Source organism: Siniperca chuatsi, linkage group LG17, assembly GCF_020085105.1.
Source record: "Siniperca chuatsi isolate FFG_IHB_CAS linkage group LG17, ASM2008510v1, whole genome shotgun sequence".
NCBI lineage: Eukaryota > Metazoa > Chordata > Actinopteri > Centrarchiformes > Sinipercidae > Siniperca > Siniperca chuatsi.
This window is the reverse complement of record NC_058058.1, coordinates 2,243,455-2,257,093: the sequence shown is the minus strand read 5'-3', so window position 1 is coordinate 2,257,093 and position 13,639 is coordinate 2,243,455. Positions and strand designations below refer to the sequence as shown.

Genomic DNA, 13,639 nt, shown 5'->3' with positions numbered 1-13,639 from the left:
AGACCCTCCCTGCCTCCTAAACAGCACTTATTTCAAAACACCTCTGTTTTGTAACACCGGCGTTCTGGTTAAGACTAAGCAGAGAGGAGCTGATTATTTTGATTCGACAAAGCTGCTCGAGAGCCACAGGAGACGTTGCACCACTCCCTCGAGCCAAACAGGCAACTGTTAAAATACGTGTTTACTCTCACCTGTAGCGCTATTTATCCATCTAGATTGTTGTGTGAGTTGCCGAGTTTGTTGCCGTAGAGATGTCTGCCTTTTTTATATATATATATAATGGAACTAGATGGCACTCGGCTTGTTGTGCTCAAAGCTCCAAAAAAAACAAACTCTACAGCAACGTCTCTTTCCAGGAATCATGACCTGGTTACTCACACCAGACATCTGATCATGATTATTCAGTTTGTGTTGCATCGCTGACAGAGCAATTATACCACAGACGAAAAGGAGATATTGCATTATTCTCAATTCTATTAAAAACTGAAGTAAGGTGGGAAAACCTATATGGCTGTAGGAAATATAAAGACATTAGTGGAGCAAAGAGTCTCAACGTTAAGGAGCTCAGGTTAAACCCAACTAAAGCTTACGGCTTTTTTAAGTGAACAGAGTTTCAGGGCAAGAAATGTTCATGCAAACATTTTTTTATTTTTTTAGGAGAAAAAACAGATACGAACTGAACATCTCGGCATGTTTGAAGAAAAAAACAGGAGGTAAGGTGGGTGTTACAGCTACATCTTTTAAGGTGGAAAATGGTATTTCTTGGTAAAATATAGCAGACAAGTTAAAAGGTACCTGCACACATCTTTGGAGCTCTTAAAAGTACACATTAAAGGGAATGTAGGACGCTGCACATATCCGCTTTTCACAGTGAGGCTGAGTGACGACGTCTCATTATTGGTCCTGTTGCCTTCGGCAAGATGTTTATGGAAGCTCATTTCCGCCAGGAGACAGAAAACGAATGTAGTGTTAGGAATGACAAAAACGAAAACACTCGCAATTATTAGTTCAAGTTTATTTGTCACATACTCGACATATCTCTACACTGTGCAGTGAAATGCAGGCCAAACTTGAAATACTGCGTCAAAATTATGAGATACTAACTTTATGTATTGAGGAAGTCAAACATTTGACTTATCTCATACTAAAAAACCCTTCCTCATAGTTTTTACTTTCCTCAGAGTTAAAACTTAGTATCCCAGAATTTTGACCAAAAAAAAATGAATAAATTTGACATTTTAACGAAAATTGTGACTTGAAAAGTTTAAATTTTGACTCACATTGATTCACGACCCACTGACGTTGACTTAGAATCTCACAATTTGGACTGATGAGTATTTTTTTTTAATCATTTCTAACTTTTCATCAATTTTTTTTTATTTTCCTGGCTGAAATGGGCTTCCAAAGGTATTGCCTTAATACGTTTGCCAATTTTCATATTTAATTCTCTATTGTTTGTAATATGGCTGTTTGTGTCAGGAGAAATAAATAAAATGTGTTTTTTTTATTTTGAGAAAAGTAAGTATCGGAAAAACAATCCCACTCAGAATCAGAACTGAAACTTATTAAAAAAACAGGGATGCACCGATATATCGGCATCGGCCGACATTCCCCCTGTGGACTGCGATCGTTAATAGGATGACATTCACCGACGGCAGTGGCTGATGTTTATCTGTCGTCTCAATTTTGCGTTGGTTCTTTGTATTTGTTGTACAGCAGCTAAAAAGGCTTTTGAAGCTGAAAAGAAACGTTTTCATGTGAAAGAAGGTTACATTAAAGGTCGTTTCATAAATTTGTATTATTGAATTTATGCTCATTCAAAGATAGTGCGATGAAGGGCTGACAGTTCAGGTTTTTTATAATGAAGATTTCTTTGTTGGGGGGGGGGGGGGGTAAATAACAACAAAAACAAAAAACGGCTATCGGCCAAATAGTTATTTTCAGCACTGGTATCGGTCCAGCATTTCGGTGCATCCCCACTAAAAACTGTCAAACATTCAGATCAGAGAAGGTTGTAGCGGCAGTAGCAGAGACTTTGCACAGCTTTGTCTTTTTAAATGTGTGTAGTTAAGTATTTGTAAGTCATAAGATATTCAAACTGATGGGAAACAGAAGCTAACGAGTTGCAGATTCTTGGGATCTCACTTGTCATGTCCAGGTCCATCGGCCACAGTGACAGTTTATAATCCCAGGCCTCTCCCCGATGGCGTCAACAAATGAAGGCTAGTTATTTACCAGAGCAGCGTCCGGTAAAGCAGACAAAAGCAAAAGATTTACCAGCTGTTATTTAGCGGTTTTCTCCTCAATGCTGCTGATCTTTTTTTTTACTTGTTGATCAATCCTTCAAAAATCAGGTCTCGGGTCAGATTTCACACATTCGAAATGATCAGTTCATTTCGCAGATGAAATCAAACGCGGCCATCTTAATGCCGGCACTTTTTTTTTTTTTTTTTTTTTTTTTTTAAAAGAGATACGCTGATAATAATCTTTAAAAGAAGACGTGTGGTTAAATGGGAGGAGGGTTGGAGAGAAAAGCAGCACGCTGCTCTGCCTCACCCCTCCCTCTGTGGTGGAGGAGGAGGAGGAGGAGGAGGAGACTTCTGTTGCGGTTGCTGTGGCGGTGGCGGTTGTGGTTGCTGCTGGTCCTTGGTGGGAGCGTAGTAAAGCTCCAGAGGCTTCCTGACCTTCCAGTATTTCTCGTTGACCAACTCCAGAGTCAGAGAGCCGTTCAGCGTCTGAGGCGGGAGGAAGGGTGAGTCGAAAACACGAAAAATAAGTGAAGAACAGCGTGTCAGACAACCGCTGCTAAAATCCCCTTTAAGCTGTAATGTTCATTAAAGGGTCAGTTCACAAAAAACATTTTTCTCGCTTACATCTAGTGGTATCTATCCATACCGAGATATGTTTCTGAGATTTCTGCCTCCACACCAATACAATAGTGATGAATGGAAAAATTACGTTATAACAATTCAACAGCAACAGCAGTGTCCCCGCTACTCTGGATAATCCCCACAACACACAACAGTTTTTATAGGAGCCATTTCTTCAGTAGAAAGTAACCGAGAGACAGAGACATTAGGAAAATGCGACAAAGTGCAGTAGAAACAGACTCGGCGAATTAATCATGACGTGCATGGACTTAAACGTCCACCGAAGCTTCCACTGGAGGGACTAAAAATATGACGTCATCGCGTTGTGTCCTCGTCTTCTACAAAGGTTTAATGGCACCTGACACCTGCCTGGAGACTTAGCTCCACCTACTGCTTATCTCCATGAGCCAACTCTTCGCACAACATAAACAGCATAAATTCACATTTTCTTCAGCCGATTTTCTGAACATTCGGTTAAGATTTGCGCTACATTTGGACGGAAACTTGACTATCGTTTCTGGAAAGATTGCTCTGAGCACCACAAATGAAATTCCACTCAGCGCTATTGTATTGAGGTGGAGGCACTGATATCTCAAAACCTGGACAAATAAAATGGACGATGCGTAACGTAAGGAAGAAACCTGAAAGCGCTGGACAGAACGAACGGATGATTTTGCTATTCTGGATCTGTGTTCAGCAGAAAGTAGCTAGCACTAGCTCCAAAAGTCGCTAAAAGTAGCCAGATGATGTCATTCGTTCATTTGCATGTTGATGACACCTTCATGCATTCATCTGCATACAGCTTAGTGCAGTGAGGGAGAGAGCACCTTAATTTAATAAATTAATGAAATCAAATAAAATGAATAAATTACAATATAATTGAATATATTTCTCGCCTTTTCCCTGATGGTCTGAATAAGTCGCTACATTTGTCGCTAGTCGCCTTTTAGAAATAAAGTCACTAAGAGGGTCTGAATAGTCGTTAAATCTAGTGACAAAGTCTCCAAGTGGGCAACACGGTGTTCAGACTGAACGTGAAGCGAACGTTTGTCTGCGTTATTTGTGCGTTAGTCCGTATTTACCTTCCCCAACAGCCAATATGCACACTGTACAGACGTTAGCCGTACAGCTAAATGGCAACACCAACTCACACTGACAGATCCCAAAATGCAACAGGAACTCAAGCTGTCTTTTATTTTCTTCCAGTCTCTTTCATCTTGTCTCTGAAATTCATGATTCATGTTCATTTTGGAACAAGCAGCACTTTTTTTTGCCAAAGTAGAAACATCTTAAACTCGTGCTGCCGAGGGTGAATTTGCCTCTTGTGCGTTCACTTGGATCTTTGCACTGATTTCACATGCAACGGCATCTAAAATTAGCTTTGCATTCAGTCTGAACACACTAAAAGGATTTTAAGTTTTTCATCAAAAGGGTTCGTCCTTTTTCCATTTAGTTGATGTTGATAAAGATGTGCATGAAAAACAAGCCACTTTTTAAATGCAAGATTAAATTATTAGCAATTTGCACTGTAAATATATACTAGAGCTGAAACAATTAGTCTATAAACAGATTAACAGAACGTTATTCTGATAATCGACTAAGTGTTTGTCATAATGCAAAAATGCAGAACATTCCCAAGTTCCAGCTCGTGGATTGTGAGGATGAGTTTCTTTGTCTTATGTGAAGTCTTTGGGTTTTGGACTGTTGATCGGACAAAACAAGACGCGGGAAACTGTGACGGACATTTTTCACTATTTTCTGACATTTTCTAAATAAAAGATTAGATTCATCGAAAAAGAGTAGATAAATTGAAGATGAAAATAATCGTTAGTTGCATACCAAATGTTGTTACACACCAAATAAATGTTAAATTATCAGCCTCATTTCTCCACCAATATACATTTTTATTTGCCTTGCATGTTTGCAAGTGGTCCATTAAAGGAAATATGAACAACTTCAACTTGTGATTGGTCGAGTGTTTTGAAAACTGTATCTGACAGAGCCAACAGCTGAACTGTGTCGGTTTTATTACTCACAGAGAACTGTCCTCCTCTCGTCATGATGTAGATGGTGTACTGTTTCTCACTGATGTTGCTCAGAGTCGGCCCTTCTCCACTTCCTGCTGTTCCTTCAGTTTCTCCTCCCCCCTCCTCTCTTCCTCTGTCCTCCGTCTCTCGGTTGGTCTGTCCCTCCTCCAGAGCGATGCGCAGAGCGAGGTATTTAGACAGATGGTCCACTGTGGCGTTGGCTGTCGTCTTCACATATCTGCAAAGAAAGAAATGTTGATAAGAAATAAGATGACAGGAATTTCTCCTCAGACAAACACACACACTCCTGATTTTAGGGGCAAAGTGACATGTAGTCATGCATTCAGTCACAGCACAAATTCACTGTTAAATTTGATTTACATTCAAGCTAAAGGCCACCATTTCTTGTCAGTGCAGAGTTTTAGATTTATCAGTGTTCGCAGATATTAGACCAAATATGAAGAAATCTGCGACTGAGTTAAATCTTGGTAATAAAGACCAAATTTTAAAAATCATGCAGGAAGGTTTCAGGTGTCAAAATGATCAAGTTAGGTAGTTCTTGAGCTTTTAAAAGCAGCGCCTGTAGATGCAAACTGGCCCTCTGGTCCAGGCTCACCTGGTCTGGTTGTAGTCCTGGTCTTGGACCAGCTGCGGGTGTGGTCTGAACACCAGCTCTATCTCCGAGCCCGGCCCCTCTTTGTGGCGTCTCAGCGGAGGGGTGGGGCTGCCGCTGTCCGCCTCAGGCCCTGAGCCGTCGTCCGATACTCGCGGCCGCTTGCGGCTCGGCCCGGCCTCTGAGGGGGTCTGACCGGGGGGGTGAGGGGTGTGTGAGGGGGCGGAGTCATGAGATAGATGTGAGCGGGCGTCGCCGTTATCTTCCCCACCACTGAAGGTGGTGTTGTCACTCTCCTGAGTCGGCTTCTTCACCCGGTGGTTCCTGCAGGGCGGAGGTTAACACGTGACCAGCAGTCCGTCTTTAAGGCGAAATTCTGGTTCATCGGCTTGATTTTATTTTTTTTTGGCCCATCAGACTTCTTTTCACTGATGTCACCGTGTTCACGGATCTCAGATACTAACTTGGTGAGTAAAATGTTATTATTACCGACAGAAAGAACAATGAGTACTGTGGATTTTGTCCCCCATCACTTAACATTGGAAGTGCATTATAAAGAGATCCTTTAATGTCCAGTATGAACAGCAGGAATGATTACAGCAAGCATAACCTGTTTCAATTGTGAACCCGTCCTTTAAAGCCCAAAGAAAATTGAAAATCTTTGAGCTAGAATATCTCAAAAATTCAAGTTATTGATTAAAGTTATTCAGTTTGAATAAAGTCAGATTTGACTTTACTTTGCTGGCTGAAGAAAACTTTTTGGGCATCACTTTAATTGGAAACAGGGGAGGGTGATATAGACCAAAATGTCAATCACGGTAGGTGTGAATTTCATGTTATGATGTCGATATACTATATTGTGATATAGTAAATATTTTGGATATTTAACTGAGAAACTATTTATAGATAAAGTAACCTAATGGGAATGTCTGTTTTTGGAGAAATAAATGATTCTAAATCTGTAAGTATCGTCTGTATCTGTATGCGACCCTCAGCCGTCTCCCCCTTTCCTCCCCCACCTCTCGGACCTGTAGCGGGCCTGCTGTCGGAGCCCCTCCTCGATGCTGGAGCTCAGCGCCTCCTTGTTGTGCAGCCTGTTGAGTCGCTCCAGGACGCGGCGCTGGTGGGCCTCGTACTCGTCCCGGCTCGGGTAGATCTTCGAGATCAGCGCGTCGAAGTTGGAGTCTCGGCGCAGCGAACGCCTGGAGACCAGCTTCTTCCTGCAGGTCGGACACTCTTTGTTCCTGCGGAGGGAGGCGATATGGCGGCCTGTTAGTTCTGAGCTCATATCTTGGTCAGTTTAAAGCATCTGCACAGTATTCCAGTCAAAATATGTGCTTTTTAAATGCACTGCAATTGAAATAAAGGCGATAAACAGGTTTGACTCGAGGCTGTAAAACCAAGTAGCGCAATCCAACTCATATAAAACTTTAGCTTCTAGAAGATGCTAATTTTTTTATTCTGTTGCTATAAAATAAATTACCAGGCTGAGGTGTCATGATTCATGCATCTTACACATCTTCTACATTCATTTTCAACACTTATTATACGTAGAAAATGTTGTGTGTGTGTGTGTGTGTGTGGATTAAGATGAATTGATTAGTCAACTGACAGGATATTATTTGACAGTCAGTTAATTGTTTAAAGTCATTTATCGAGACGTTTGGTTAAGTTAATAACCAGATAACAGCCGTGTGTGTTGCTGCTGTTTGTAGTCCTGATGTAAATATGTCAGCATGTTGCAATGTTTTCAATATTATGATACCACATTAAGATCTATGCGACCCACCGCTATTGGCTGGACAAAACAAGCAAGTTGAAGACGTCACCTAGCGCTCTCCTTCGTTGACTAAACAACCGATTAATCTACAAAACAAATACGGATCAGTTGCTGCCGTGTCGTGCTCACCCTGATCGCAGCGCGGTGACGATGCAGTCGGAGCAGAAGCGGTGCAGACACTCTTTGGTCGTCATGGTGTTCTTCAGCATGTCCAGACAGATGGGACACATCAGCTCGCTGTGCAGAGAGCGCGGAGACACCGCCACCTCCGTCCCATCCATGATCGCCTCCTGAATACACACACACACACACACACGTATTATCATACACTGTCGCCTCAAAAGTGCGACATCATGTTTATAAATTTCATCTCCGGCTTCCTTTTGAAATTAACAGAAGTGTAAAATATGTTAAAGGACGATCCAAAAAAATCTAAAACATTTAGCTGATTTTCACAGTGGAAATGGTGAAATTTGAGATTCATCTATCATTGGGACTATCCCGCAGAGAGAGAGAGAGTTATAAACACAGTTTAAGGCTGGGAGGGACTGAGGACGAGCATTTGACTGATTTTCTCAATTTATATTAATAAAATAATAAAACATCATAATTAAGAACAGATTAATAGAGGACTTTTAATTTGTAAATTGTAATGACAGAATGAGTAATAAACAGTATAACAACACTCCCCAGGATTCGTGGGGTCTCTCTCTCTCTCTCACACACACACACACACACACACACACACACACACACACACACACAGGTTTACCTGAGGGCTCCTGTGAAGCTCATACAGACTCAGCTCCCAGGTTTTACTGGGAGTCTGGATGTTTACCGGAGCTGCCATGACTGCTGTTTTCCACAATCCTCACTGGACCGAGAGAGAGAGAACACACACACACACACACACACATATTAAAACTGTACACCTGTACCTGTGAGGGCGTTCAGTCCCTAACACCATACCAAACATGGAGATGATCCAAAGTTTAAATAAGATCACTGAAACTCAACTTTTTAATAAGGTCTGGGGGGGAAAAACAAAGTTCATTGTTCTTGAAACTCAACATGGGCGACAAGTCCTTGAAGGCTCAGTCTGGCGATATTCTATATTTTTCTTATGTCAAAAAATCTCCAATCTTTGCAGACCCAAATGAACGGTGAATGTATCTACTAACAGGTGTCGTGTGTGTATCGCAGCCTGATGTATCCACACACACACACACACACACAGCATTATTAAGTGTAGGTGTGATTTTGCTTTTCCAATCCTTTCTATAGAAATTTAACCAAACTTGCAGAATGGTCCAATCTCATACAAAATGATGCAGACTCAATTTGTGGGAACAGTTTTCCTGATTGTGCCACAAGTGTGTGTGTGTGTGTGTGTGAATCACAGCTGATGGATCGTCTTCCTCCATCGTTGTCCAGAAACTATTAAAAACACATCAGCGAGCCGCTCTGCTGCACTGGGTGACATGTTCCTTCATCACCATGAACACACACACTGTAGTTTATTCTGACTCAGTCCCACACACACCGTCCTGCTGCCCCAAATACTCACTACAGCACCACATGTGGATTCATCCGCCGCTGAAAATAGTCCCCAACAGATGCACTGTTTCCTCCTGTTAGTCTGATAAAAACTACAGTGAGGAGCTGTTTGGGGAAATTACAAAGCCTTTAAAAATAAAATAAAGCTATAGATCGATAGATAGATCATAGATACTTTATTTATCCCCAGAGGGGCAAAACCTATTAAAATATAAACACGTAAAAGAAACAATACTTCAACGCACTCAAGTACATTTATGAGAAACAACATGAAGCTAAACTAAAGTTCATAAAGAGAACTACACAAACATAGCAGCCACACAATATGTTCATCGGGTGATGTTATATTGACACTATGAGTGGATAATCCATCTTTATTTTGATTAAAAAGCACTACTGAGACCCGCTAACACACTGGACCTTGAACTTCTTACAGGGACAAACCAGCGATTCTACATCACAGTTTCAATCAATAAACAAGTTTGCAAAGTTGTTTTTGTCTGCACGTTTAACAAATAAAGAGCAACATCTTCACATTCCCCGACAGAGACTTTAAATTAGAGAGTAGGAAGAGCAGGAAATCAAACTAGAAACTCACCTGAGGTTTATAGCTTTCTGACGGACAGCTGACCGGAGACACGACCCCCTCCTCCTGCACAAACACACACAGCCTCCTAAAAACTACTTAATAAATCCCTCTAATAACAAACACTGGTGCTTATTTTCTGCCTGACTCGTTACACTGTGGGCAGAGTAATTTGTAGTTACGGCTGTGCCTCGCCAAAAGAGAAAAATGACAAAAAGATTTGGAGCGCAACATTTTTCGAGCCCCACCTGCTAGCTAACGTTAGCTGTAGCCGTCATTCTTCTTCTTCTTCTCCCGGAACAACTCGCGTTCTCCCCGGCTGCTCGGCGGATGCATCGCCCCTTCCTCAGCGGCAGTGACCCCCAGCGGCCAGACGGTGCATTACAACGGAAAACTCATGCACAGAGATAGATAGATAGATAGATAGATAGATAGATAGATAGATAGATAGATAGATAGATAGATAGATAGATAGATAGATAGATAGATAGATAGATAGATAGATAGATAGAAATGTTGTGTTGCAGAGAATAATAACTTTAATATGTGTAGCACTTTTCAAAACAAGCAATGCGACATAGTACAAAAAGGTGACAAATTAGAAAAATTAGACAGACAAAATATACAGACAATAACACAGAACAGTAAGACTTAACAAACAAATGTTACGATTTGAATTTGGTACAGATTTTTAGTTGTATGTAAGTGTGACCAGAGGAATGTGCAGGCAAGTGCGAGGAAGAGGACGAGAGAGAAGAAGGGGGAATAAAATAAATCTAATTATCATAATAATGATAAATAAATTAAATACATTTTTTTATTATTAAAAAGAAGAACTGAACATCTTCAGGGCGCTGCTGCAGCTCATTTCCATTTAATCTTACACTGTAAATGGTGACATGATGAAAGAGGTGATGGGCTTCTGGAAAATGGCAGAATTGTGTTTCAGAGGTGGCTCGTCAAAGATCATATACAATATAGATCAGTATATGCATAATACATGCATCTGCAGACCTTTTCTTAATCCCACAATGACCCCTAAAGGAAGTATATACAAAGAAACATACATAAATTGAGTGGACAGCGACACTTGTTGCTCAGTAATGGGCAAATATAACACAATAAAGAAGAAAATGAGAAGCAGACTCCGGTAAACATAAAGAAATTAATTTAAAGTAGCCGTTATTATTTCAACAAACCTAGTGTGATTGGTTAACTCTTTTATGTCCTTCAAATTTAACAAAGCTTGGATTAATCCTATTGTATCATTTAACTATTTGTCAATAGTTGTTTGTCACTGTTTCTGTCATTGTCAATAACAGAACAAACAGTTATATAATGATACTTGTCACCTTTACTAATACATCCATATGCAGTACATTTATGCATATGTACACATAAACATGCATAACAAAAAGGAAAATCACATATGTTATATCATATAATATATTCTATCTTATAGTTGTTCGTTGAAATGATAGTATAATTATTCAGGGTGATACTGCTGCTGCTGGCAATAATGATTCCACAAAGTCTAACTGAAGCACAACAACAGCCGCGGACATCGACAAACTTCACTCTGATCAGCCAGAGGGAGCGTTCAGAGGTGACAGTTCACAGGGTGCTCACACGACTATACTAATACTTCTTTTTCTTTACTTTGAATCCAAGTTAGCGACGATTTGTAGAAAACCACAACAAACAACTGTTGTGCTGTTTCACAACCACAGACTAAACTGCACATTATATGAGTTTTTGTATTTTTATATGACAGTTAGTTTGTCATATTTAAGAACTTTCCATGTTTATGTTGTATATAAAATGTTTAATAACCCCCTTTATTTAGCATTTATAAGCAGTATAGAAACATTTAATAAACGGTTTATAACACAATATAATGGAGTTATAATCAGGTGTGAGGACATTTGAAGTGTTTATATATATGTTTAAATATAATGTAAGGGATTTGTCAACAATTTTAACTTCTATGAAGACATATTTTATTTTATCACAACTGACAACAAGTTGTGACTTATGGGTGCCTCACAGGAGGAGTTAACTGCGTATATCTGTGTAAATCTGGTGTTGTTTTACATTTTATATACTGCTTTTAAGATGCTAAATAGGAGCTTAAAGTAAAGTGTTAACAATTTCTTGAGTTTTATGTATCGCTCTTTGCATAAGAAGATGTGTACTTGAAAAATCTTTTTAAAAGCCTTTAGTTTCACTTTAATGGAGAAAAATATATGCAGATTGTTATGTATGTATTGTTTCAGCTCTTCATCGAAGCTATATGATGTTTGCATGAGTGAAATATTCAAACATTCATATTCCAAGACGCCCCAAAATTCATTTTGAGATATTTGGTGTCTTTGGAAACTTTGGAATCTCCACTGGACTTTAAAATGAAGTTTGACGAGCTCGTTAAGGGGTTGAATGCAACAGAATGAGGCAAAAATGTAGTTATCATTCATTTATTGATTAAGAAGTTAGCATTTTCTTTCAGAAATTTGTTTTCACAACTTTACAATCATAAATACACACAATTTAAAATAATAATAATAATAAACTACAGCACAAGCTATTTATATAATTACATATAATCACAAAGTTTCCTTCAATATTAGGAACCTCATTTAAATTATAAACAGAATTGTGACATATTTTGCACACACACATACACACACACAGCTAAGTACAATCACTTGACCTGAAAGTTTAAATATCAGCCATTCTCTGACTTTTAAAAGATAAATATTGAAATTTCATAATTTAGACATGCACACGATACATTAGATAAGTAAACTATTAGAATAAAATAATAAATATACCTTTGTATTGTACAGTTAACCTATGAGTCCATCAATCCTGACATGCTGCTGTAGCTGTGTTACGTTGCTCTTTAGAGAAGCACGACAGCAATGGCAGCCGCTGTGACAGAAATTAGACTGATTTTGTTGTTGACTAGAGCTGCTGCTCCTGATTCTGCGTTGCCAGAGAAAGTGTGTAACACCTCTGTTGCTGTTGCTGTTGCTGCTGCTGTTGCTGCTGCTGAAGCGCCTGTTACTGCCGCCTGTGCTGCTGATGCCATTACTGTTGCTAGGTCTGCTGCGTTTTGTGCTGTCGTAGCCGATAACGCCTCCACTGCTGTTTCTGCCACCGTAGTTGCTGCCGTTGCCGTTGCTTGTGCTATCTCTGCCACCACTTGTGCCTGCGTTATGGACGCACGCTCTGCTGCTGTTAACCCTGTGGCGCCAGCTAATATTTTCTGTAATTCTGCTGCTGCTTCTGCTTCTTCTGCGGCCACTGTTTTTATTGCGTGTGCAACTGCCGACATTGTTTTCGGCGTTGCTTTTTCAGATGCTGCCGTTGTCGCTGCTGTCGCTGCTGTTTTTGCTGCCTGTGCTGATTTCAGTGCTGATGCTGCTAGTTGTGCTGCTCGTAGTGCTGCTGATGCTGGTGATGCTGCTGCTGCTGCTTGTATTGCTGCTTGTGATGCTGCGTCGGCCGCTTCAGCTGCTTTTCTTGCTGCGTCTACCGCCACTTCCACAGGGGCTGCCCCTGCTGCAACTAATGTGGCAGCTCTTGCTGCTATTTTTGAAGCTTTGGCTGCATTTTCTGCTGCTGCCGATGCCGCTGGTCCAGCAGCTGCTGCTGCTGCTGAGGCTGCCGCCGCCGCCGCCGCTGCTGCCGCGGTCGACCCAACCACTGCTGCTTCCTTTGCTTCTGCCTCTGTTGTTGGTACTGTTGTCCCGGATGCGTTTGTCATCACTGGTGCTGCTGCTGTTGACGTTCCATTTGTGTCTTGATATGCGCCTTCTGCTGCTTTTGCTGCTGCTGTAGCAGCTCTTGCTGCCGCTTTTGCTGTTGATGTCAAAATGTTTGTGCTGTTTGCTGCTGCAGCTTCTGCCACTGTTTCTGCTGTAATTGCTGTTGCTTCCGCCATATCTGCCACTGTCTGTGCTACGGCTATTGCCGAACGTGTTTCTTCTGTCATTTCTGCTGCTTTTTCTGCTGTGACAGCTGATAACGCTTCTAATGCTCCTTGTGCTGCTTGTGCCACTGTTTTTGCGGCTTCTGCAGCTGCTGTAAATGTTTCTGGTGTTGGTGTTCTCAAAGCTGCCTTTGTTGCTGCTGTTGCTGCTTTTCTTGCCGCTATTGCTGCTCTCGATGATGCCTCTGCAATTTGTGCTGCTACATCTGCTG

General features: G+C 40.8%; 1 protein-coding gene across 4 annotated transcripts; it reads right to left on the bottom strand.

Moving 5' to 3' along the window:
- Positions 1-628: 628 nt before the first annotated feature.
- LOC122864360 (E3 ubiquitin-protein ligase RING2-A-like) lies at positions 629-9,767 on the bottom strand. 4 transcript variants are annotated; one of them, XM_044171685.1, is made up of 8 exons: positions 9,682-9,767; positions 9,446-9,499; positions 8,063-8,164; positions 7,420-7,580; positions 6,530-6,754; positions 5,514-5,834; positions 4,907-5,135; positions 629-2,735 (listed from the first exon to the last, which is right to left on the bottom strand). In XM_044171685.1, the coding sequence occupies exons 3-8, from the start codon at positions 8,138-8,140 to the stop codon at positions 2,553-2,555; spliced, it is 1,197 nt and encodes a 398-aa protein (XP_044027620.1). In that variant the 5' UTR covers positions 8,141-8,164; positions 9,446-9,499; positions 9,682-9,767; the 3' UTR covers positions 629-2,552. The 4 variants fall into 4 exon arrangements, with proteins under 4 accessions (XP_044027620.1, XP_044027622.1, XP_044027619.1 ...); XM_044171687.1 differs by having other exon boundaries at positions 6,539-6,754; positions 9,682-9,766; XM_044171684.1 differs by adding an exon at positions 8,858-8,929 and having other exon boundaries at positions 9,446-9,735.
- Positions 9,768-13,639: the final 3,872 nt, after the last annotated feature.

Bases quoted from the DNA above. Each gene is read 5' to 3' on its own strand.
- LOC122864360 (XM_044171685.1), bottom strand. From the start codon at position 8,140: ATGGCAGCTCCGGTAAACATCCAGACTCCCAGTAAAACCTGGGAGCTG. The intron at 7,581-8,062 runs GTAAACCTGTGT...GTGTGTATTCAG, and splicing joins AGCTTCACAGGAGCCCTCAG to GAGGCGATCATGGATGGGAC. The intron at 2,736-4,906 runs GTGAGTAATAAA...CTCCCGCCTCAG, and splicing joins CGAGAGGAGGACAGTTCTCT to ACGCTGAACGGCTCTCTGAC.